Below are 26,756 nucleotides of genomic sequence, written 5' to 3'. Positions count from 1 at the left end.
GAAGTAGTTCTCGGAATGTCTGTTTCCATTATCTTGTATGTAAATAGCCGATGTTTACCATGGTGTTTTTGGTACGCCTTGGACATAGTCAACCTCGTCCTTTGTGGTGTACTATGGGTTGCCGGCCCTCAGGGGCTACCTTGGCTCCGGTATAACAGTAGGGAGAATCAAGTTAAATTTTCGTGTGGACTGAGGATTTCATGTTAGAGAGGACGCAGCATCTTACCTTGTATGCATGGTCACCGACAGATGTAGAAGTAACATAGAGTGTGCTGCCGAGAAGAGTGTTAGGATCCTTTTCGTTCATGTTGTGTATTAACGACCTTGTAAACAATATTAATGCTCTCCCCAGACTTTTTGCAGGCTATGCAGTTATTTATAGTGAAACGCTATTTGAGGAAATTTGCACAATTATTCAGTCAGATCTTACTAAAATTTCAAAGTGGTGCGAAGATTGTCAACCAGCCTTAAATGTTCAGAAATGTAAAACTTTACACTTAACAAAACGAAAAGCCGTAGTGTCCCATATCTACAACGTCGATGAGTCACTGTTAGAGTTGGTCAGGTAATAGAAATACATGCGTGTAATAATTTATACGTATATGTAATGGAACAATCACATAGTCTCAGTGATAGATGAAGCAGGTGGTACACATCGGTTCACTGGTAGAAGTAAGGACGGGAAGAAGATTAAGGGTCAACGTGAAACCGACATCGGGGCTATTACAGACGGAGCACAGGTTTGGGATGTGTTTTAGATGGTGTAGGAAATCGACCGTGCCAATTCAAAGGAACGATCCCTGCATCTGCCTGGAGTGATTTAGGGAAATTACGAAAAACCTAGATCTGGATGGCTGGAAGTCGATTAGAACAGTCACTCTCCCGAATATTAGTCTATTGTGCTAAAAACTGCGCCATTTCACACGGTCATTGGTAGAATATTAAGAAAATTGAGTAACTCTTTAATGGAAATTGCTTACGCACCTCATAACAGAGCTCAAATGTGTGAGACCCATGCCAAATAAGACTAATATGGGATACTGAAAGGATACAAATACCGACAGCGTGAATAGTTACATGTTTGTATGACCCATGGGAGAGAGTGACAGAGATGTTGAAAGAACTGAAACACCAAAGCCTTGAAGATAGAAGCAATCTGTCTCTTGAAAACCTAGTTAATAAGTTTCAATGGCCAACCTACGTAATGAATCTAGAGATATATTGCAATACCCTACGTGTCGCTCTTTAGGTATTGGGAAGACAAGGTTAAACTAATTACAGAGTGGACAACGCTTTCAAGCATTCTTCCCGCTCTTTACCCGTGGACTAGACACAAAAGACCCTTATACTGGTACAATGGGAAATGCACTGTCCTGTCACATTAATGTGACCTGAGATCCCCTGAGAACCCTCAGGACAGGACAGGTAGTTTAATTTGTGGAAATGGGCCAAAATGAGGGCCTCTCAGCTGCACTCGAACCTACTACTTTCATTTGACAAACATTACAAGAGTACATAAAACATTAAAAACAGAGCAAGCCAAACATTAATTTTAGAACTTAATTCCCGGCTAAATGCGCCATTCAATCTCACGCCTCAAGGGCTAAACAACTTTGATTTAAAATCGGCTGAAGGCCAATAACTTAAGGCTCAAATACAGGAATTTGAATTTAGTAGGCAGAGGGCCTTATCTTAAGACATTTCTCTAAATTAGGCTGAAGGCCAAAACAATCTCACGCCTTAAGGGCGAAACATCTTTAATTTAAAATCGGCTAGAAGCCATACATAAACAAACAACAAGGATAAATAAGAAAAGGCAGCTATCAATCGGCGCTCTGAAGTTTCCAAGGGCCGGCGTGGAAACAAAACACTAACGCTCACTTAGGTAAGACAGGCAATCGGCCCAACATTTCTCAATCCGACGGCAACCCAACCAACAGACAGTCAACGGACCAAGCGACAGGATACCTTCAGCTCCACCTGAACAGCACATAACAGGGAGTTCAATGGAACAACGCAGAAGGTTTCGACGTCCACAAAGAATTGCACACTCGGCTGTCAAACTACATGCCGTGCTGGACAGCAACAACACGACAAGGAAAATATACTGCCTGAATTTACGTCACTAGCCAGGGCAGGTAACCGGAACGTTAACGGCCACAAGGCAGAAGATTTCGCTGGTGCACTTCAATTCAAAATAATCAACTTAGTTAAACTCCACAGGAGGGTGCTTAGAATTTCGCCAACTTGAAAAAAACGTTGTTGCTCTTGGGAATGTCACAACAGCCCTCAACGAAATTCAAACGATACAATGTGAACAGTTGGGGTTGGCTGGTACATCAAGTAAAGACTCAACTTTCGTGTCCGGGATCGATGAGCCACGGACCTTGTATCGTTGGGAACAGCCCATCACACTCCGACCGCACGTCGACGCCGCCAGCATGCCCGGCCAGACACGCGCAACGGAGACTTTCTCGCTGCTCCACGCCAACCAACCAACTGCTCAGGCCCGGAAATGGTGAAAGGACTAAATATATATCGGCCGATGAGACGACCAACCGAACGAGTCAACAACGGTTGTCCTGCTCCAATCTCCCTCCGTCGGACAGTTCATGTGTATCGCCAGTGGTCGGCGAGCACTGTCTATCGGCCCCTCACCGGCGCTCCGTCCCCGACTTCACTGCTGCTGCGTCCCGACTGCACTGCTGGTCCATCTCCAACTGCCAGACGCACGACGACCCGGAAATACTATCGGTCACTCCAGAGATGGTACTACAGTGCACTTATCGATACGCGCTGCTGCTGCTGCTCATGGGCAAGTGAGGCAGCAAGTTAGTGATGCCAGTAAATGAAATAAGAAAACGAGGCGGCAGTACCGTAATAGAAGATGACAAACAATAAATGGCATGAACACGAGGCATGCACGGCTCAATCAACTGTTAAATACCTGAGTAACCATTTTCGCAGCGCAGACCGCTACGAGACGTGCAGGAACAGAGACTCTTAGGCTCTGGAAGGCATGGACATGGATGTGGAGCCATTCCGACTCCAGTGCGGTGCCCAGCTGCGCTAGGTTTCTCGGTTGAAGATCCAAAGCGCGAAGAGCCTAATCTAGTTGCTCACACTAATTCTCAATTAGATTTAAAATACTGGAAGTGCGGTAACCTCATCCTGTGGCTCTTTGGACCACGCACGTACACTACGAGCTATGTGATACGTTGCATTGTCCTGCTGGTAGATGTCTTCATGTCGAGGAGAAACAAACTGCACGTAGTGCTGGAGGTGGTTCCAAAGAAGACATTCATACTTGTGTTGACCCATTGTTCTATCCAGAATGGCGGAGTCATTCAGGGTATGCCACGAAAACATTCCTCAGACCATAACGCTCCCTCCTCCAGTTTGGCCCCTTCCGATGATTGTTGCAGGATATTTGCTTTTAGACGGTTCACGCCTTACACGTCAACAACCGTCCGTCGTAAGCAGCATAAAAAGTGATTCGTCTGAAAATGTCACCAATCTGGACATCCAGTTGCGGTACTGGCGTGCAAATTCCAGCCTTCGTCGCTGGTGAACAGCAGCGAGTGTGGATGCACATACCAGATGCCCGCTGCGGAAGCCCTTAGGCTGAACTATCATCACTGGTGACAGCCGCTTCGTTCATCTAGGCGGTCAGTTGTTCAACAGTTGCCTCGTCGCACGGTGTACTATAACGACGGCGGCACACGTACAGTTTACAAACTTAACCGTTTCAAAAATGTTTTCACCTTCGGCACGAAAGCCAGTAATCATTCCTTTTTGAACGTCAGATAAATCGTTCCGTCTCCTCATTATTACAACGATTGCACTCTTCGTCTCCCAGATACGCTTTGTTACCCTCCAGTGCCAGAGGTGCCACCTGCCTTCTGTGGGCGAATATTCCAAATTGACGTCGAACAGAGACTGAAACACCCCCTTTTAAATTTCTTTATTGGGTTTTGAGTAATTGCCGAAGCCGCCAAACATTTAATTATTATAATTGTATGACCGTGTGCTGAATGGATGAAAGGCTATCTTTTTCTGCTGTGGTTTCGGGGTTATTTCAACCGAGTGCTGCTGTTCTGAGATTGAATAGTGGAAATGATAGAAAGTTTGTCTATTATTAAGGACCACAAAAGTTGCGATGTACAAACTGATATATATTTCCTACTAACACACAAATGCTGAGGCAGTTGCTACCTTCGCCTTACACGTCTTATCACAGTTATATCTTTTTATTGGTTGTTGATTTTCAGTACTTCGTCACACGCATTGCTGATGGTTAACATTCACAACAATCCTCACTGCAATCCATGGTTGTTGCTGGCCGACGCGGTTGACGCGAAACACGTAATTCGGCACTTGCACTTTCTGTTTCATATCACTCGTGAATCGGTATTAGTGAGGGTCAACGCCACAACGATCAGGGGTACGCGCTCACTCGTCATACTGCGGTGAATTTTACAGTTTACAACTCACTCGGCCACCATTCTTGCCCGTCTCTCCCGCACTTCTCACTCGACACTCTCCAGTACTACTACTAACTCGACACTCGTCTCACTGCCTCGTGCAGCGCCCGACAATCGACTCCTGTGCACTATCGACCTTAGTGTCGGCTACTAGCATCTATGTTGGTGGGATCACGGATTCCTTACAAGACGATGGTCACTTTAATATAACTGGACCGAGCTTTACTCTCAGCCACGAGCTTTCCAGTGGTTCGGACAGTACCGAGTATGGCTGGAGACGCACATGTTTGATGCATATATAGATGTTAGACTGCTGGTCCCATTATAAAGCAGAAAAATGTAGAATACTCCACTTCATCAGTGATGTGCACTCTCTTGTTATGGCTGCTCTGGAGGCGTGATGTGGTACTGTGGCTAGAGGGTTACCATGCGGAGCATGATTGCAGAGAAGTTCCTGCGTAAGTCTAAATAGTAATCGTGGTTCAAATGGCTCTGAGCACTATGGGACTTAACTGCTGAGGTCATCAGTTCAGATGGTTAAAATGACTCTGAGCGCTGTGGGACTTAACTGCTGAGGTCATCAGTCCCCTAGAACTTAGAACTACTTAAACCTAACTAACCTAAGGACGTCACACACATCCATGCCCGAGGCAGGATTCGAACCTGCGACCGTAGCGGTCGCGCGGTTCCACACTGTAGTGCCTAGAACCGCTCGGCCACCCCGGCCGGCATAGTAATCGTGGAACTTCGTTACTACAAGATGAGAACCGAAGCTTGATGGATCACGCGTACGGTTCTGCATGGTTGTGCTGTCCTCCTCGATGTCAGTGTACAAGCGGAGGGTGCTCTGCACAGTGCGACAAGTAATAATCCCCGTCTTGCAGCACAGACGGCCGCCGAGTGGGGACCCGCCACAAAGGCGGGCCCGACGGCCAGGCAGCGGAGCCGCTGCACATCAGACGCGGACCGCAACGCGCGTGTGGGGGCGGCGGCTGTCTGACAGCGCCTGGTCGCGTGTCGCGCACCGCCCGCTACACTAGATATAGCGCTAGCCGCTGACACAGCGTGACACGGTACAAGCGCCGGAGCAAAGGCAACACGGGCGCCCACACGCGCCAGGTAGCCCGCTGGAGTGGGGGCCAGTGGCAAGTGGCGCAGTCACGCTCCCACCATTACCTCGTCCTGCAGACTGCGAGGGGGTTGCTCCGTCACTCAGTAATTTGAGTGACAAGCAGGTACTCCTAGAGGCTAACAGGGAAGCCTGGAGACTTACACAAGAAAATGAGGTGGATAAAGTGGGAGGTAAGTTTTGCTATTTTGGAACCAAAATGTGAGAGGTATGAAACGGGTTGAAATTTGCATCTACCGCATTGGCATAAATGGTTCAAATGGCTCTGAGCACTATGGGACTTAACAGCAGAGGTCATCATTCCTCTAGAACTTAGAACTACTTAAACCTTACTAACTTAATGACATCACACACATCCATGCCCGAGGCAGGATTCGAACCTGCGACCGTTGCAGTCGCGCGGTTCCGAACTGAAGCGCCTAGAACCGCTCGGGTACCACGACCGGCTCGCATTGGGATAACGTGTTGAGATACACAGGGACGCGAATGTAGTGTCCAGTTACCCTTGAAGGCTTTCATATAACTACGCACCCTCCGATTCGACGTTGCAATATTAAAGGTTTTAGCTGGTTTCGTTGCCTACGGCCTGGGATACGTAATTGCCGCATTACATGCCAAACACTGCTGAGTATAAAGTATACTATAAGAATACACACATGAATCGAATGGCCGAAGGTTCTATCACTCGGCAATTGCGAATTATGAAAGTAGCAAATAAATTTATAAATGAGAGATTGCAATTAAATAAAATCTGCAGCTACTATCTTAATGACTTTAAATGATGGGTACGATAGTAGAAGTACTTTTGAGAATGCGGTATATTTCTGCAAAACACTTATTGGTGTCGATCATCCAGCAATTAAACAAAATATAAGTTGAATAACAGGGAAACAAAAGATGCCTACTGCACGTAATTAGTTATGAACAACAACATAGCTCGCGAGGTATTCACTTTAAACGCACACTACGTCTTCACTGTAGAAACCTCGGAAATCTCACAAGTTCACAAGTCCGCACGGTGAAGTGCTTCTATCACTCACGACCACGCGCAAGCCGCTCCACACTCTCCAAGTCTCTCCGCGCCGTCGCGTCCAGCACTTTCCGTCCAGTGCCGTGCTGTCCCGAGCTTCCCCCGTGTCCCCTCACCGGAACTCGCTTCCATCCAGTCTCTCCATTCAAGAGCGCTGTGATTGGCTAGAGCGCTCGCGCCATGTCTTCAATCCAACATACACTCACAAACATATTTAAATACATATGGAATACTGCAGTTACATTTAAATAACTGAAATTAAATTAATATTCCTACGACTGGACTATAAACACGCTCTAACACACATTCTTAAATACATACACACTTAAATACACATATATCAAAAGAAAAGAAGCGAAAGGTAGGCCAGGAGCCTATGTCTCTGTGATTTCTAAAACACAGTAAATAACTGACCAGTTTCTTCAGGAATAGCATTTATCGGATATTAACAAAGGCATAAATGAATCAATATATTTATATGCATGCTGCTACCGTTTTTTCGTGTAACTGTGGAGTACTTATGGCGTGACGCGATCGATAGTAATCGGCCACTTTGACCTCCAATAACTCATGTACTACTTAAGTTACGTGCCTGTAATTCTTACCAATTTAGGTTTACACTAATAGCTTTCTAAACATACGGCGATCGACAAAATCGGATGGTGCGTTTATATTTTGGAAATTCGTTGCTGGGTGTTACTTGTATAATTTACCGTCAGATACTAAACTTTTAACTAATAAGGATATTGAAAATCTGATTATACCATCAGAATCGTCGTGCAAATAATGGTAATCTGTATGTTCTTTTTGAGGTATCATGATTCATGTAGCTACTATTAATTTCTGTACGAACTGTGAAATGTCTGCATTAAGGTTTCACAAAGTCCGCCATCTTTGGCACTCCCGGCTTAAACATCTCCTTCAATGACACAAAGCACCGTCCTCGTCACAGCGGAAATCCCAGCCACGCCGCTGGACCATGTGTGGGTCTACCCCTCTCGTCCGGCTAACGTTTGCCACCACGTGTTCGTTGCCGGGCCCCGGCTTTGACGAGCGTACATCTACATCTACATCTACATTGATACTCCGCAAGCCACCCAACGGTGTGTGCGGAGGGCACTTTAGGTGCCACTGTCATTACCTCACTTTCCTGTTCCAGTCGCGTATGGTTCGCGGGAAGAACGACTGTCTGAAAGCCTCCGTGCGCGCTCTAATCTCTCTAATTTTACATTCGTGATCTCCTCGGGAGGTATAAGTAGGGGGAAGCAATATATTCGATACCTCATCCAGAAACGCACCCTCTCGAAACCTGGCGAGCAAGCTACACCGCGATGCAGAGCGCCTCTCTTGCAGAGTCTGCCACTTGAGTTTATTAAACATCTCCGTAACGCTATCACGGTTACCAAATAACCCTGTGACGAAACGCGCCGCTCTTCTTTGGATCTTCTCTATCTCCTCCGTCAGACCGATCTGATACGGATCCCACACTGATGAGCAATACTCACGTATAGGTCGAACGAGAGTTTTGTAAGCCACCTCCTTTGTTGATGGACTACATTTTCTAAGCACTCTCCCAATGAATCTCAACCTGGTACCCGCCTTACCAGCAATTAATTTTATATGATCATTCCACTTCAAATCGTTCCGCACGCATACTCCCAGATATTTTACAGAAGTAACTGCTACCAGTGTTTGTTCCGCTATCATATAATCATACAATAAAGGATCCTTCTTTCTATGTATTCGCAATACATTACATTTGTCTATGTTAAGGGTCAGTTGCCACTCCCTGCACCAAGTGCCTATCCGCTGCAGATCTTCCTGCATTTCGCTACAATTTTCTAATGCTGCAACTTCTCTGTATACTACAGCACCATCCGCGAAAGGCCGCATGGAACTTCCCACACTATCTACTAGGTCATTTATATATATAGTGATAAGCAATGTACCCATAACACTCCCCTGTGGCACACCAGAGGTTACTTTAACGTCTCTCCATTGATAACAACATGCTGTGTTCTGTTTGCTAAAAACTCTTCAATCCAGCCACACAGCTGGTCTGATATTCCGTAGGCTCTTACTTTGTTTATCAGGCGACAGTGCGGAACTGTATCGAACGCCTTCCGGAAGTCAAGAAAAATAGCATCTACCTGGGAGCCTGTATCTAATATTTTCTGGGTCTCATGAACAAATAAAGCGAGTTGGGTCTCACACGATCGCTGTTTCCGGAATCCATGTTGATTCTGGGTTTCCAGAAATGACATGATACGCGAGCAAAAAACATGTTCTAAAATTCTACAAGAGATCGACGTCAGAGATATAGGTCTATAGTTTTGCGCATCTGCTCTACGACCCTTCTTGAAGACTGGGACTATCTGTGCTCTTTTCCAATCATTTGGAACCCTCCGTTCCTCTAGAGACTTGCGATACACGGCTGTTAGAAGGGGGGCGAGTTCTTTCGCGTACTCTGTGTAGAATCGAATTGGTATCCCGTCAGGTCCAGTGGACTTTCCTCTATTGAGTGATTCCAGTTGCTTTTCTATTCCTTGGACACTTATTTCGATGTCAGCCATTTTTTCGTACTGTGCGGCCGCCCCAATTCCGAACATATAATATTTCCAGGGCGCCACAACTCGGCCGTTACCTCACACCCTACTCTTTGAGTTCAAAGTTGTGTCCTCGGTAGACAAGGCAACGCTCACCATCTTAATCGACGTCCGAGGTTCAATAGTTATCGACTTCCTCGAGCAGGGGAACCCTTTAACAGTGACGTGAATTGTCAGGCACTCCGTAGCCTACTCAAGTCCATGAACAGCAAACGGCCTGGCTTGCTCACAGAAGGAGTGATTATGCTCCCGACGAGGCGCGCCCACACGTCTCCAAGGTCACACAAAGTGCAATGACTGAAGAACAACATCTCTAAAGAAGCACTTTAACTCATACGACGGACTGAAGGACGCAGTGGAGGACACTGCCTCCTCTTACAGCCCCAGGAATTGAGGTAACAGGGAATCCTTAGGCTCTTGAAACAGTGGAATAGCTGTGCTTAGGCCTCTGGTGATTACTTTTGAATAAAGACCTCAGTTATACCCACAGCGTTGTTTCGTACCTTTTCCTTTAAACATCCCTCATACATAGTCACCTTGGGGTTAAACCTCTTTTTTGTGTTTGCTTTAACAATACGTATTTTTTTGGATAGGGTCCACCTTTAGCAAAACACAATTTTGTTTTTTAACCTAAACAAGTTTCACTGCAGTTAACACAATTTTGTTTTTTAACCCAAACATGTTTCACTGCAGTTGCAGCATCTTCAGTCGGCTTTTATCTTTCATCTGTTAAAGATAAAGAATGTTTTTTTGCTGTTTGTATACATGTAGCTATTAGTTTTTAAATAGTAATTACAGATATTTGAAAAAACACATAAATTATGAATTCATAATTTTTTACCACACGGTGTGGTTTTACTGATGTGTTCTGTTTCTACAGTGACCGTTTTGTTCCCCAGTTGGTCATCTGCAATCACTTATATCTTAAAGTAGATAAATTCTTTAAGCCAAAAATTACGATTTGAAAACTTGTTATTTCTATGCCTGAAATTATTTAATTCTATGTGTGTGTGTGTGTGTGTGTGTGTGTGTGTGTGTGTGTGTCTATTTACATAATGTTTCAATTACATTTTCTTTTTATTCATCTTCATCACTGTCAAACACTATATATTGAGTTGCCACCGTCACTGCCACTGTGACTGTTTCACAGTTTACTAGCTGTAAAAAGGAACATGGCAGGCAGTGGAACAGTTAAAGGTGTAAAAACAATATGGTTGACAGTGGAACAGTTGAAGGAGTTCGTGGCGGTTGTTCTGAATCTTTCAGAGGTGTCTATGATATTTGTGTTTGTGTGTGTGTGTGTGTGTGTGTGTGTGAAAAAGGGAGAGAGAGAGAGACAGACAGAGAGAGTGACAGTAGGTTTCAGGAATTCTTTTGTGTCTGTGTGTATTTGTGTGTGTGTGTGTGTGTGTGTGTGTGTGTGTGTGTGTGTGTGCGTGTGTGTGTGTGTGTGAAAAGGGAGAGAGAGAGAGAGAGGGTGACATTAGTTTTCAGGATTTTTTTCACGATTTGTGTTCTTTTCAAATATCAGTAACTAATATTTATAAACGAATAGCTACATGTATACAAACAGAAAAAAATACTCTTTATGTTTAACAGATGAAAAATAAAAGCCCACTGAAGTTGCTGAAACTGCAGTGAAACATGTTGGGGTTAAAAAACAAAATTGTGTTTTACAAAAGGCGGATCCTACCGAAAAGCATATGTATACCTCATACATACTACCAGTGAGGCAGAAAGGGTATACAAAGCAGAATGGCAACAGCAAGAAAAGTTTCTCTGAATCTGTCCTCCTTGTTAGATGAGATGAGCAGAATGAATTAAGTGAATTAAATGTTCAGTCTGATACCACTTCCGTATTGGCATATAAAAGAAAATTTACCTCCACGTATTCTGTTCCTTGATCGCTGAGGCAAGGGAATTCTGCCCTACTAGAGCCCCTTTCTCAGATTAAATGATATAATAAGCGACGGGGGGAAGGCTGCAAACAAGTAGAGTACAAGTAGCAAAGTAATAGAATATATATACGACGACTATTTTCTTTCTCAAGCTCCAATCTGTCGCGAAATTAAAACCACTGTGAAAACTCGACAAAGCTTTGCACATATGTGCTGCACATTGTCTGTAATAAGCCTGTCGATCGCGTTACGTTGCATATTTCAGTTGTGAGCGTGCAGTGAGCAGTTTAAGAAGCCTATTACAATATTATTCACCGCCAGGTTTGAAGTGCGTGCTCCTATCCAGCATCATCGTACTGAAGAGGACCGCCTGATTTCAGGCAGCCCACATAACGTCACTGTCGTGCTTAACAGCCAAGTGCATCGACGGTGTTGGAACTTGGAAGCAGGCGGCCGCTGTGGCCGAGCGCCTCTAGGCGCTTCAGTCCGGAACCGCACGGCTGCTACGGTTGCAGGTTGGAATCATGCCTTGGGCATAGATGTGTGTGATGTCCTTAGGCTAGTTAGGTTTAAGTATTTCTAAGTCTAGAGGACTAATGACCTAAGATGTTAAGTCCCATAGTGCTTGGAACCATTTGATTAGAACTTGGAAGCAAGATATAAAAGCTTTCATGATGCCGACAGTTACAGAGGGATAAAAGAGTCAACAGATGTTTTTATTCAGCGGATGGACTACGTGATTTGAGAAAATAGTCTACATAGGACAATTAAGAACAAACAAAGAGGAATATTGTATTCAGGCATTGGCATTCGTGACAGTTATCGGTCGCTCACTACGGCTGAAACGAAAACTCTATTACAGTGTTATCAATGGCAAGTGTTTGATCACCCACTATATAGCCAGGACTTGACTCCCAATGAGTTTTATTTCTTTGCTCAGAAGAACCGCTGTTTATGAGGAGAGCATTCCGGCACAATGAAAAAGCTGCAGACCAGCATAGAGAATTGGTGAAAAGCACAGGTTGGCGCCTTCTGTAATGGATGTATTGGAAAGTTGGTAAAACACTATGACGAATGTGTAAGTCCGATAAGTGGCAATGTAAAGAAGTATTTCGAAGTTGTGCTAAACGCTGCAAACAAAACATTTTTGATTTTCACTGTGGCTGCCATTCCAAGACTGATCCGACCTTGAAAAAAGAAAATAGCTCTCCTATATTATATTGATGATTAAGAAACAATATTAAATGCGCGGTAGACTTGATCCAGCGTTGGATGACACAAAACTGTATATTGATTATTAAGAAACAGGATTAAATGCGAGGTAGACTTGATACAGCATCGGATGACACAAAACTGCAGTTCAGTATTATTCGTCTGTAAGTCATTCCCCTATGCAGAATACAAATAACACAAGTTTGGTTGGTTGATTTGGGGTGGGGGAAGGGACTAAACAGCGAGATCAATGGTCCCATCGGGTTAGAAAAGAATGGGGAAGGAAGTCGGCCGTGCCATTTTCAAAGGAACCACCCCGGAAATTGACACAATCGATTTAGGGAAATGACGGAGAACCTAAATCAAGATGGCCGTACGCGGTTTTGAACCATTGTCCTCCAGAATGACACAAGAAAATCAATTGAAATTGTAGGTCGAGTCCCTTGAGAGCCCTATATAGTGAAACGTGATGCCGGCCGGAGTGGCCGTGCGGTTATAGGCGCTACCGTCTGGAACCGCGTGGCCGCTACGGTCGCAGATTCGAATCCTGCCTCGGGCATGGATGTGTGTGATGTCCTTAGGTTAGTTAGGTTTAAGTAGTTCTAAGTTCTAGGGGACTGATGACCACAGTAGTTAAGTCCCATAGTGCTCAGAGCCATTTTTTTTTTTTTTGAAACGTGATGAAGTACAAGAAGTGTCACACAGAACAGATCGTCCCTGGTCAGGAGGGATACGACACGTGGATGGTAAGGGCTGAGACTGCAGCAATTCTTACCTGATCAGCATCGTGCATAAGGGAGCACCTGTCAGTGCAATCTGGAGGGGAAGTAGGTTCATGCCTTCTCTCGCAGCGTGACTGGAGCTCAACTGATACGGCTGTCATCAAACTGGTTCCGCTGTAGTGGAAGCCGGTTCATGTTAAATAAGGTGGCCAACTGTTCTGTAACAACACCGTGAACCTACATATGTTCGAACACTATTTGATATTTACAACCAGAGAGGAGTTAGAGAGTGATTCTGCGAAGTTATTCGGTCTCCGAGAAAGTATAGTGGAGGGCGCCCTCTGAGAATAGGTAATTCCTGTAGCCAGCCCTACTGAGGGACACGGTGAGGTTCAGACTGGGCACACTATGGTGGAACCTACAGGGTGACTCCCACATGAGAAACATCTCCTCATACATTGGCGTGGCTGAGGCCAAGATGTGAACACAACAATCCCATACGTAACTAATTTACACCTGGTTGTGATATTCTAAAATTACTTGATTGATTGACATTCAAATTAATTCGATCCCACCATCCGATGGTCCAGTACCTAAGCAACATATTGATGGGTCGAGAAGGTCGAGAAAAACAGATAATATGACAAAATATCCCTAGTAAGTTTTCTGACTTTTTATTTAATTACGTAATAAATGTGTGATTATTATGATTAGATTCGTAATTTACGCTTCTATATAAATCCATGATTAACTGCCTTTGTAAGACTGGACTACACAGCCGCTGAGGCCTCCCACGTGTGTTTATACATTATGTAGTACGCTCAAATTTACGAAGCCCCGAATTTAAATGTTAGGAAGTGATTTCTGAAGATGTTTGTCTGGAGCGTAACCTTGTACATAAGGGACACTTACACGAAAACAGTTCAGACAAGAAGACAATAGAAGCTTTTAAAATACAGAGCCGTCGAAGAATGCTAATCATTAGATGGATGGAATGGATAACAAATCAATAGGTACGGGATGCAAAAGGAAAGAAAAATCTTTTGTGATGCAGCTTGAGTAAATGTAGGAATTGGTTGACATGACGAATCACAGAATCGTGATTTTTAGTAACAGGTGAAGATCTGTTGTCGTAAAATTGTACAATGAGAACATTATTTGACTGCAGTACAGAGGTTCAAGAGGCTATACACTGGAGTGCCAAAGAAATTGGCACAGGCATGCGCATTGAAATACAGAGATACGTAAACAAGCAGAATATGGCTCTGCGGACGGATTCGCATATACAAGCCAACAAGTGTCTGGCGCAGTTGTTAGATCGGTTACTACTGCTACAATGTCAGGTTATCAAGATTTAAGTAAGTATGGACGTGGTGTTGTAGTCGGCCCACGAGTGATGGGACGCAGAATTTCCGAGGTAGCTTTGAAGTGGCAATTTCCCCAAACGACCATTTCACGAGTGTACCGTGAATAACAGGAGTCCGGTAAAACATCAAATCTCCGACATCACTGAGGCCGGAGAAAGATCCTGCAAGACCAGGACCAAAGACGACTGAAGAGAATCGTTCAACGTGACAGAAGCGCAACGCTTCCGCAATTTGCTGCAATTTCAGTACTGGACCATCAACAAGTGTCAACGTGCGAACCATTCAACGAAACATCATCGATATGAGCTTTCGGAGTCAAAGGCCAATCGTGACTGCACGACACAGAGCTTTTGCCTTGCCTGGGCCAGTCAACATCGACATTGGACTGTTGATGGTTGGAAACATGTTGCCGGGTCGAACGAGTCGCGTTTTAAATTTTATCGAGCGGATGGACGTTTACGGGTATGGGGACAACCTCATGAATCCATGGTCCCCGCATGTCATTGGGGTGCTGTTCAAGCTGGTGGAGGCTCTGTAATGGTGTGGGGTGTGTGCAGTTGAAGTGACACCTGATACGTCTAGATACGACTTTGACAGGTGACACGTACGTAAGCAGCTTGTCTATCACCTGCATCCATCCATGTACATTCTGCATTCCGACGGACTTGGGCAATTTGGGCAGCACAACGCGACACCCCACACGTCCACAATTGCTACAGAGAGGCTCCAGGAACACTCTTTTGAGTTTAAACACTACCGCTGGCTACCAAACTCCACAGACATGAATCTTATTCAGCGTATCTGGGATGCCTTGCAACATGCTGTTTAGAAGAGGTGTCCACCCCTCGTACTCTTACTCATTTATGGACAGCCCTGCAAGATTCATGGTGGCAATACCCTCCAGCACTACTTCAGACGGTCGTCGAGTCCAAGCTACATCGTGTTGCGGCAATTTTGCCTGCTCCCGTGGGCTCTACACGATACTAGTCACGTTTACCAGTTTCTTTGGCTCTTCAGTGTATTACCAACTGAAATCGTTACTCCTCTCACCAGGTCACGGTTTACCAGTCGTCTACGTACCATCCAGTGTGGTCATGAGCCCTGGGGTTAGTAAAGGCAATCATGTCGGCCGTCTGCTGCCATAGCCCATTAGTGCCAATTTTGCCGCTCTGTTCTAGAGGATATATTCGTCTTACATCTCACATTGATTTCTGATTTTATATCACTCATTGTTGCTTGCCTGTCATCAACGACAACACTACGCAAACGTTGCTACTCTCGGTTCTTAAGTGAAATCCGTCGGCCACTGCGCTATCGGTGGTGAGAGGTAATGCCTGAAATTTGATATTTTCGGCACGCTATTGACACTATAAATCTCACAATATTTAATTCACTAAAGAATCCCGAAATGGAATGTCCCATGCATCTAGCTTTAAATATCATTCCTGGTTGAATGTGTGTTAATTCGCGTCGTCCCACCATAATCACGTCGAAACGTTTTCACGTGAATCCCCTGAGTACAAAGACAACTCCGATTATACACTGCTCTTTTTTAAATTACGTACGTGATACTACCGCCATCTGTATATGTGAATATCACTCTTCCATGATTTTAGTAACCTTGTGCATTATATGTGGAACACAGTGACTAGAGGAAGGGGCGGGATGGTAGAAAATATATTAAGAAATCGGTAAGTAGCCTTCATGTTGTGCGCATGGCTAATGGAGGATTTTCCATGACGTCTTAACAAAATTTCTAGCATCCTGTCTGTTGAATACTAGATCGCTAGACAACAATTCAAGCAAATCCTATTAATGAGTTTTATTACGAAAAGTACATGACTATACTGAACTTTGAGAATTACATTGAAATATCGCAAGCGAAAGGCGACAAGAAAAATAAGTAAGTTTCTTCAGTATAGACAATGAATGCTACTTAGTGCAAGTGGTATTGAAGCTATTGTTGAACTGCGCCGTGGCCAGGCAGGCGAGGCGCATATATTTTCTTTGCGTAGAGGACGCTGCTGTCGCGTTGTCGTCCTGGAGACGGGTCGGTCAGTGAGCAGTTGACTGACGTCTTCTCCATAGCCCTCTCTGTTTTCATCTTTGCTTCCTACATTCTTGGTTCTTATTCTGTGTCCATTCCTTTCAACGTGTACAATAATCCTTAATCACTTTTACTGCTGATAGCAACACCATTAGTAAATCTTATTACTGATGTGCTTTCATCTTGAGCACTTCTCTTACAATTAAAACAACACGGCAAACGGATTTTTGTAATATTTTATATTCATGGTACATGAAGTCCTGAACTCTTATTAAATATTCTTCAGCAAGTTCTACTGTGGCTCTGAGGTAGAATGCTCACCTGTCAGGGAGAGTGTGGGGTGGAAGGGGGGGGGGGGCTGGTGTAGATTCTTGGCTGATTTTAAACAAAGGTTTGTGTTCTACAAGCATTTCCGTGGATGTGAAATAATTTTTTTAAACATAAGCGTTCTTTATTAACATTCTCTTATAGATGATAGGTAATTAAGAATTTATATTTACAATTAAAATTGGATTTTTGGGCTCGACATGTGACTAGAAATAAGGAGTCCATTTTTCATAAGAACTACAGTCAGATATTTGTTAATTAGCGTACATCTGAGGTACCTTTGCATTTAAATGAACCAGTTATCGATTACCAGCCTTGAGAGCTACCGATTTTTTTCATCTTTATGTATTTTCGTTTCACGTAAATGTTCTCCAAGCACTCGCTCTAAAAAATTTTAGCCGCTAGGAAGCGAACCCGTGCCCTTCTACATTGCAGATGAGTATTCTACCACACAATCACCGTGCCAGTCGAAAAATGGAGCTAAATGTGTGGTATTAAGCGCTCGCAGAACTTCAAAGTACATCTCCTCGACAGTTTTTGAGTTGCATCGACATGTTTTGGCTGACTGATATTTGAGCTCTGAACCTCACGTACCATAAATATAAAAAGTTACATAAACTCGATGGCCTTGTGGTCTCCTTGTTTGTGTCCATTCTTACTGTTCAGTCTCGGTCCTTGTGTATACACAGTTCAATCACATTAATATGACCTCCTGCCGGAAGGCTGAATAACCACCTTCTTCGGTTGTGCATCCATAGTACGAACACCCCGGTCGAGATGGCCCCACTGATTCTCGATTGGGTTTAAATCAGGGGTGTTTGATGGCCATGGGAGTGGGGTGAGCTCATCCTGTTGCTCTTAGAACCACGCACGTACACTACGGATGGCCTAGCACTTTGCGTTTTCCTGCTGGTAGATGCCATCGTGCGGGGGAAAAACAAAATACATCTAGAGGCAGACATTGTCCCCAAGGATAGACACATACTTGTGTTGACCCATTGTGCCTTCCAGAATGACGAGATCACTCAAAATCCACTCCGGCCTGGACCCTTCCGAGGATTGTTGCAGGGTTTTAGCTTTCAGACGTTTCACGCCGTACAAGCCAACGGCCATTTGTATGACGGAGCATAAATGTGATTCCTCTGAAAAGGCCACCAGTCGCCACTCACTGGAAGCCCAACTGCTGTACTGGCGTGCAAATTCCAGCCTTCACTACCGAGGAACAACAGTCAGCATGGGTGCAAGAACCAGGGGCCAGCTGCAGAGGCCCACACGCAGCAATGTTCGCTGTATTGTCTTTGTAAGAGTACTTGCTGGTAGCCCCTTGGTTCATCTGGACAGCCACTGGCTCAACGGTTGCATGTCTATTCGCCCCTTCACATCTCAGTATCGGTCGTTCACCCCTCTCATCTGTGGCCCGTGGCGCTCCACAGCTACATCGGTGCCGGTTTTCGATAGCATCATTTTGCCACGCCAGGTATATTTTCAAAAAAATGGCTCTGAGCACTATGCGACTTAACTTCTGAGGTCGCCTAGAACTTAGACCTAATTAAACCTAACTAACCTAAGGACATCACACACATCCCTGCCCGAGGCAGGATTCAAACCTGCAACCGTAGCGGTCGCTCGGTTCCAGACTATAGCGCCTAGAACCGCACGGCCACTCCGGCCGGCTAAATATATTTTAACTACAGCGATATGCGAAGAGTTTAGAGACTTAGCCGTTGTGGACATGCTTCCTCGCTTGGCCCAAAAGCCAATGTTCATGTCCTTTTGGACATCAGATAAATCCCTCCGTTTCCGCATTACGACAACGACATTGGTTTCCAAGCCACCCGACACGCTTTCTGTACCCTCCACTGCTAGTGCTGCCGCCTGCCGTACGTGAGTGGTTGTTGCTCGTTGACTTGGAACATAGGAAGTGGTAACATGAATGTGACGGAACGCGTATATTTCGCTGCTGAATGCAGTAATGAAACCCCCTTTACATACTAGATATTTCTGGACAAAACATAAATAATTTTATTTCACCACCTTTTTTGTAAGATGCTCCTGTTCTCAGCTTGGAAACATTTTGGGGCCTATGTTATTAGAATCTTCACAAAGTCATTAGTGGAAATAAGAAGTGTTAAAAATTTTGCTATTTTCTTCTTCATAAAATTATTTTTTTACTATGATGTATAAACAAGCCCTATTTTATAGTTAATGACAGATATCTCTATGAGATTAATAAGAAATATTTAATGAAAGTTTTACTTACGATATTCTTGTAGTCCTCTTATGCAAAACCACACGCTTGTTAACATGGCTTATAGACCACAAAGTGCATAGTACATGTTAAAACGGGAAACATGCTATAGGCTATAGGCTATAGGCACGAAGATATTTGGTATCGGTCACCCACATAGTATCGTTATGGACAGCAGTATTATGAATCATTATTTTCTCACATATTAGTTATGAGGCACTAATTTCTGCGAACCGCTATTTTTATTGCTTATTTAAGGGAAGTATCGAAATTTTTATAGAAAATGATTGACAATGAGTAACTTTCCAGTACTTCATTCAATAATTTGTCTTCACATTTTTACACCTGTGTTAACATTTTCCCGTAGTTCTTTTGTAGTGAATGAAGAACTGGGAATTACTCAGTGAATTCCTTCAGGTACTACGATTGGATCGTTAAATAAGCTATAAAAGTAATGCTGCATAGAAGGAAGCGCACTTCTAAATAATACATAAGCAAATAATGTTTATGCGTACGCACCAAAAATACACTGAGCGCTAAAGTGTAGTTTCCATACTGTGTTAACCGTCTGTAGCATGATACCTTGGAGAAACACCCTTTTTGACTTTTTAGGCTATATGATGCAGTACTCAGTAACAGTACGAATCTAACATAATAATAAGTATGCTTGTAAGGAATCTTTTGTGTTTCTCGTTTTAACATATGCTATGCACTGTGTGTGTTGTGCAGGTAATGTTTAATATGTTGAGTAAGTGTGTAAGAGAATTGCAAAAAAAAAGTAACTATAGCTGTTATTCAGATTTCGCCATTAACGTTACGGAAAGGTCCGTCATTAATAAGAAAATTATGTGTGTTTATACATACACATCGCAAACATTACGAATAAATGACGTATTAGAAAGAAAACACACCTGTGAATGGCAATTATTTCCCGAAAGACATTGTTCTGGGAATAAGAGAAAACTGTGACTGACGGCAGGCAGTTGCTTTATAAGACGAAATACTGTATTAAAATTTTCAAGCCTTCGTCGACTATTTCTATTGTATGTATTGAAATGAAACTATTCAGTATAGAAGAACCCTGTGTGACTTACTGTGGAAGGTGTACTCAGCAGTTTGTTAGCTCTTAGCTATTTCTCTGTATAAATAACTGTTCTCAAAGCTAAAGTCTGTTTTCTGTTCGTGTGTTAATGGTACCGACTTCAGGTTCAAATGACTGCACGTCTAAGACTTGCTACACTTGTATTGTGTAAGAAACATTAATAAAAATACTTCCTCTGGTTTTCTGGAGTGTAATAAAAATATTAATTGGTTCATACTCAAGAAACAGAAAGTCTGCTAAACTAATGAAAGTGAGTTGGTTCGAACTAGGTTATTTTGACCAGTTTCCTCTTTTGTCCGATGAGGCATTTGCTTGAGCTAAAGAATTCCAAGGATCGTACTTCTCTCGATTATAACAGAGAGATCACTTTTCTTGATTAGAAACCGCAGCGTGTTTACTGCAGGATTCCGGAAAGGCCGAGACAATATACGTATATCACCGAAGTTGATTACAACTTGTACCTCTAACAGGTGTTGGAAAATGAAGCTGTGTGACACAGCAATCAATAACAGTACGAATCTAACATAATAAGTATGCTTTATACAGCTTGAATTATGTAGCCACATATCTATAAAGGATTCAAAACCTCGTTTAGAAACGCTACTGATGCTTCCTGAATAATGAAATACATATGAGAGGCAAGAAACTGATGTAATTGCGGCCATGGATTCCAGATAGAAATAAAATACTCATTACCCATTCAGGAACTAAGGTAATGATGAACACACATAAATGAAGACAATATCAATTTGCCATTAGCACCTCCGTCCTGCACAAGACGCCAGATGAATGGAACCGTGCTTTCAGAATACCAATGCCATTGTCCGTGAATCTACGGGCTGCGCACCGGCAGGATCGTAATTTCCGGCACGATATTTGAAGCATTTGAGTAGCTCTCGGAATGAGGACCTGTGCATTCACGCAGATTTATGTGTGTGAGAACATTCCTGCTGCTGAGGAAATGCGTCTGCATTGGGTACATTGCTTTCTCGAAAGAGTAATACGTTTGGTATGTCAGTAGCAAAACGTGAAGTAGGAATCTAACACCTAACATTGACAAGCATATAAAAAGCAACAAGACCTCATCTTGCTTCCAGTTTTTGGATTCCCCCCTCTTACTCATAGTCGTGGAAGGGTCATCAATGATGGTCATTTGCCGTCAATGAAGACTCAACTATTCTATTACAGTCCTGCTGATTGAAGCACTCGCCGTCATCGCAGCAGTCAGTACCCTTCTAGATGGATGATGAGCACTCTCAGCAATTAATAAAAAAACTTTGTAGAGTGTGTACTAATATTTTAATCATGTATGTGATGTGAAAGCGACAATCATTAACGAATTAATAGCGACCTCTATAAAAGAAGCTGTGACCATGAAACTTGATGGTAAAAAGGAAACGAAATGATCGTGTGGTTTTATTGGCAGCAAGGCTTCGTCGCGGATAGTTCGGCCGCCTAATAAAATTTTTTTCTCTTTTACTAGGCAACGTGCACGTCGATGATGATGATGGTGATGACGATAGATGAAATGTTGAGGACAGCACAATCGCTCCGTCCCGGCGTGCTATGCGTCTCCTTTTGATTCGTACCACAGTGTAGATCAGTCCAATATGGTTCAGTATCACCACCACTTGCGTCCACATTTCAGAATTTTTTATTTCTCGTTTCATGTCCACGTTTGCTAACGCCCGTTCTCTGAGCCGCAGCGAAACATCGTGGATGCCCTCCTGCTACGTTTTATTTGTGTTGTCGTAGTGAGAAAAACATCACTTTCAGTGAAGGCATTTTAAGCCTATATTCACAACTACAAGAAAATGCTTTTCGTTTTATTAAGATGAAACTGCGTTAGTCGTGTCTATTGAAAGATACTTGCTTTTTAGACCAAGAGACAGAGTTACGTTATTTTATGCCTGGATTTCACTCACGTCAGAAAACTACGTTTGCTTGCACGTTTTTGAGGTATTCCTTCGTTTGACGCTGTTGATTCAGGCCTGATCCCACACTGCTTTGTAGAACTGTGAGATTCTTGATGTCAAACGCATCACAATGCAGCACTGCTAATGTTTTTTGTAGCTTTCTGGATAAATGCGTCTCATGTGTTTTGTACAGTGTTCCGTTTGTCCTAAAAAGATTCTCTATCTCCGCAATTCGTCACATGCGTGTTGTGAGGTTTGTTTTTGGTTACTATTTACTTATTTATTATGTAAAAGAAATGAAAGAGTAGTAGGAGCTGAACACCTAAATGGCGAGGAGGAGAGGTGGGTAGATTGTTGAACATTGAACGCAAAGTAGTGGATTCGACAGTGGTCTGGAGGAAAGTGGTGAGGACCACGGGGTAAAATGAAAGGGGGCGCGGGAAATGTGGTGAGTGAGAGTGAGGGATGGGAAAAGAAATTGGTTTCTTTGTTATTACGTGATTTTCTATTGTTCTATATGGCGACTGGTTTCCATTAATTATCTGGTAATGAGCTCTTTACTGTGCATCAATGCTTGTAGATACTGAAGCTCCCTTGAAAATGAAGATGTCTGTCTTTACTGACTTTTATGATTTTTTTCTGTTGTGCTCTTCCTACGGTATTCCTTTTTACGACATTCCGTGAGTGTTGTGTGCTTTGTAATGTAAGTCCAAGCTTTGTTATGCACATTATACCTTGTGTCAAATGTCCTGCCACTCATTCCACTGTAGATTATTCCTAAGTCTCTGCAAATGAGGTGGTAGATATCAGATGTCTACCTGATACTGGTGTTATTTCAGGGATGTGTTTTTGTCTCGAGTTATTTGTTTCGTACGCAGTGTTTATACTTCGTGTCTTAACTATATTGCCTATTTTCTACTTCAAGTTATTGTGATTGGTTTTTGTGTGCCATTTTCTAGTGATTGTATCTTGATTAATATAGTTTATGCTATCGTTTCTTTGTATCCATTTTAATGCTATCTGTTTTATAGTGGTTAGCTCCTTTCGGTCATCAGAAGTGTTTAGCACGGATTGGACTGCAGCTCGTTCTGTGGGTGGTTTGAGGTTGCATTTATTATTGTGCCTATTGCGGGTTCTCTGTATACATCAAAAGTGTGGTTGTGAAGAACTATTCTTATGGTTACGTCTAGAAAACGTAATGGGTTTTCTTGTTCTTCTCCGATTGTTAACTTTATGTTCTTGTGTAGACTTTTTACGTCACTGTGAAATTATAGCATTGTGCTGTGAAGTGCTTCTACCATTCTTATTACCTCAACCCCGTATCTGTAGCAGCTAGTAGTGTAGCTTCAAACATTAAGTTTTATGCATGATTCATGAAGATGTTGGCTAGTGGTCCCGAAATAAACAGACTCATGGTTAAACTTTCTTAACGCACTTAAACTACTTTGAATAATTATAAAGAAACTATGAACAATATAACTTCACAAGCGAAAAATCACGTATTGTCTATAATACGTGTGTGTATTTATCTGTAAGTGGTGGAGAAGGCACTGCAAACGCAGATTGGAGGCGTAAAGGACAGAAGTAAATCTCTATATTAGTTTCATTTTATAGCGTGTTCTAAGGTTTTCATCAGTTGTGTGTGTTAGTTATCCTGTGGAAAAAAGCAAAAAACTAAAAAAAAAAAAATGAAATCCAGGTCATCTGACGTCCATTGCTGACTGTGACCGTTAAAGGTGCACGTCTAATATCGTTCAAACAATACAGAAACTTGACAGTTGGTGACTGGAGGCAATTAGTGTGGTCTGAAAAGTCAGTATGTTTGCTCTCATCAGGTGGTATAGTACGATGAGCGAACTTATAGCCTAACTGAGCGTTTAACACACAGTATGTATCAGGTTAATTCAGGCCAGAGGTGGTTCTATGGCGTTCTGGGGTGGTTTCTGTGCCGTGAATTCTGGCCACTCGCTCAGGCTGCCATGAACTTTATCGAGGATGGTGACCTTCATTGAACAGCTTGGTGGTGAATATGCTTTGTATGGAAAAGACTACAACAGCGTTCTTCACAAAGCAGAAAACATACATTTATTATTTGACAAATTTTCAGGCACCCTACCACAACTCGACTGGAACGGTGAAATCCCCCTATCTTAATCCCTTTAAAATGTCTGGTACTGTTTAGAACAGAAGGCGAAACATGGCAGTCGGTCCATCTGCATCATGTTATTGCTCTGTGGGATCTAATTATAAGTGATTTGAAGAAGTAATTCACTGCTGAATCGCTGTATGTTAGTGTCCAACGGGCACAATTTTTCGGCCAACTATCACGTGGCCATAATCAGGTACCCCTACGAACCGAGAGCGTCTAGGCTGCTGCAGAACTTTCATCGCCTCCCCCCCCCCCCACATCCCTCCCTACATGCCACACCGTGCGTGGTCGGCGCCCAGCATCTCCTTGCCCCTCCCCCTCCCCCCTTCTGGCCGACTCCCGGCTCTTTGATGTGACCACGGTACACGATCACGTACGTGTGTCCACTGCTGCCTGCAAGGGCATCGCTTAATTGTGGGATATACCCATCCTCTTCTTAATCAGACTAACAAGGGAACATTCCCACGGGTAAGTAAACGATCTTTATGAAATTTGGCAGGTATGTAGAAGGATAAAACTAATTAAATACATATTTTTTTCGTTTCTGCCCGGTTCCACTGTCAGGGGGCCAAACACAACCCAAAGATAATTTAGCATAATAGATTTAGGGGGCATATCTTACAAATAATGAATATAAAAAATAAATGTTGAAATTTAATTAACATTCCTGAAACCTACTCTCATTAATTAGTTTTGAAAAGTGAAAACCTTTATGAAAACAAACAAGTTTTCATGCCACATACATCCATGTGTAACTATACTGTGTTATAGTAGGCACATAATCAAGATCCTTCACCAAGGTTTTCCAATGTCCTGAAATACGCTCGGTATAATTAAGACCGTTTAGAAGATCATCCACCACAATTTGAGAATCCTGCTGATCCCTGTTTCATATTGTAGTCCATCATGTGTACTATGTGAAGAAAAATTGTTCCTTTCATGTGCAATGTGTAAAAGGACATTACATTTTAAACATTTGTTAATGGATAATCACTGCTGTCATAATTTTTCTCAGGATAATGTGTTATGCATTGTTTAAAATAAACTTAGGTACATATATGAATTGGGAAACTAAGAAACAAAACGGAAAATCGTGACTTGTAAATGTAAAAGAACAGTATAAAACATAAAAAGACTAACTGAAACAAATAATTAGAATAAAAAGGATTGATTAGTTATTTTAATTAAGTGTCTTGAAAATACTTTGACAGCACATTGTGTACAGCTTACTTTCCTATAATGGTATTTCAGAAACAAGCTTTATTGCAGCTGGATGTATGTGGTATGAAAGCTATTTTAATTTATGTTGTAACAAAAGTTTTCATTTTTCAAAAAAAAATGTGTTTGTGTGAATTCGCAAGTGACCAAACTGCTGAGGTCGTCGGTCCCTACACTTACACACTACTTCAACTTACTTTAACTTATGCTAAGGACAAGACACACACTCATGCCCGAGAGAAGACTCGAACCTCTGGCGGGAGTGGCCGTGCTTAGTGAGAGGGCGCCTCTAACCACGTGGCCATGCCGCGCAGCTTCATTTTTCAAAATTGTTTAGTGGTGGTGGAGTATTTTCCAAAATTTCAAATTATTATAAAAGTTGATATACAGCTTCCAGGAACATTAGCTACTTTTCAAGTTTTATATCAAACACATTTTTTTTAAATCATGGTTTCAAACATATTGGAATGTGTTTTATCCCTTAAAAGTGAAACTAGCCAAAAACGAAACAATACATATTACGTTATTTTGACCCCCCTACACACCTGTCAAGTTTAATTCAGATCGTTTATTTACATTTTGGAGTGTTGCATTGAGAGTGTGGGTTCCTAGGCCTTACTAAAGCTGTTATAAAGGCTGGAGGTTGCATTAGACTATGTTGGCATGACATCTGAGGATGACTAATTTCAGTGTCTGGTGTGCCTACTTTCACAAGAGGAAAGGTGGTCCAGGTATTTGCATGTGTGGTGTAATGTGGACACTTGCTCTTTTACAGCCCTGCCGGACGAAGGTCCTCGGATCACGGGCGGCCGACCCCGCTACCAGGTGGGCGACACCGTCAGGGTCAACTGCACCTCGGGCAGGTCCAAGCCAGCCGCGCAGCTCGCCTGGTTCATCAACGGGGAGCAGGTGAGTCCTCCTTCTGTCTGTCTCACCCCAGATGCTACATACTGATTGACAGAGTTTCTCGATGGGGCTTCTCAGTAAATATGTGACTGCTAATTGTGGTAAGAAACTCCTTTGTCTTTACTTTACAGTATTATGAATTTGTGTTATCTAACCATGAACCACAAAAAATTGACCTTGCCGTTGGTGGAGAGGATTCCATCTCTAGCGATACAGATAGTAGTAGTAGTAGTAGCAGTAGTAGTAGTAGCAGTAGCAGTAGCTTTATTCATCTGTAGATATCTTTTTAGAAGGATATAGAACATGTCAAAGTATTTAGAAGTTCAGACCCATTTAAAATAAGCTACTGCTATATACATTTACGGACTTCTAGTTAGAGGTAGTCATTAGATTTA

General features: G+C 42.9%; 1 protein-coding gene across 1 annotated transcript in view; it reads left to right on the top strand.

Annotated features, from left to right (window-relative positions):
- The window catches only part of LOC124619626, a 212,915-nt gene that overhangs the window by 117,057 nt on the left and 69,102 nt on the right, over positions 1-26,756 (top strand). Inside the window, exon 3 of the mRNA XM_047146136.1 lies at positions 26,231-26,364. Coding sequence (XP_047002092.1) covers positions 26,231-26,364 — 134 coding nt within the window. The remainder of the gene's footprint in view (positions 1-26,230; positions 26,365-26,756) is intronic.

Source organism: Schistocerca americana, chromosome 6 (genome assembly GCF_021461395.2).
Source record: "Schistocerca americana isolate TAMUIC-IGC-003095 chromosome 6, iqSchAmer2.1, whole genome shotgun sequence".
NCBI classification, from domain to species: Eukaryota; Metazoa; Arthropoda; class Insecta; order Orthoptera; family Acrididae; genus Schistocerca; species Schistocerca americana.
This window is presented reverse-complemented; position numbering and strand designations above follow the sequence as displayed.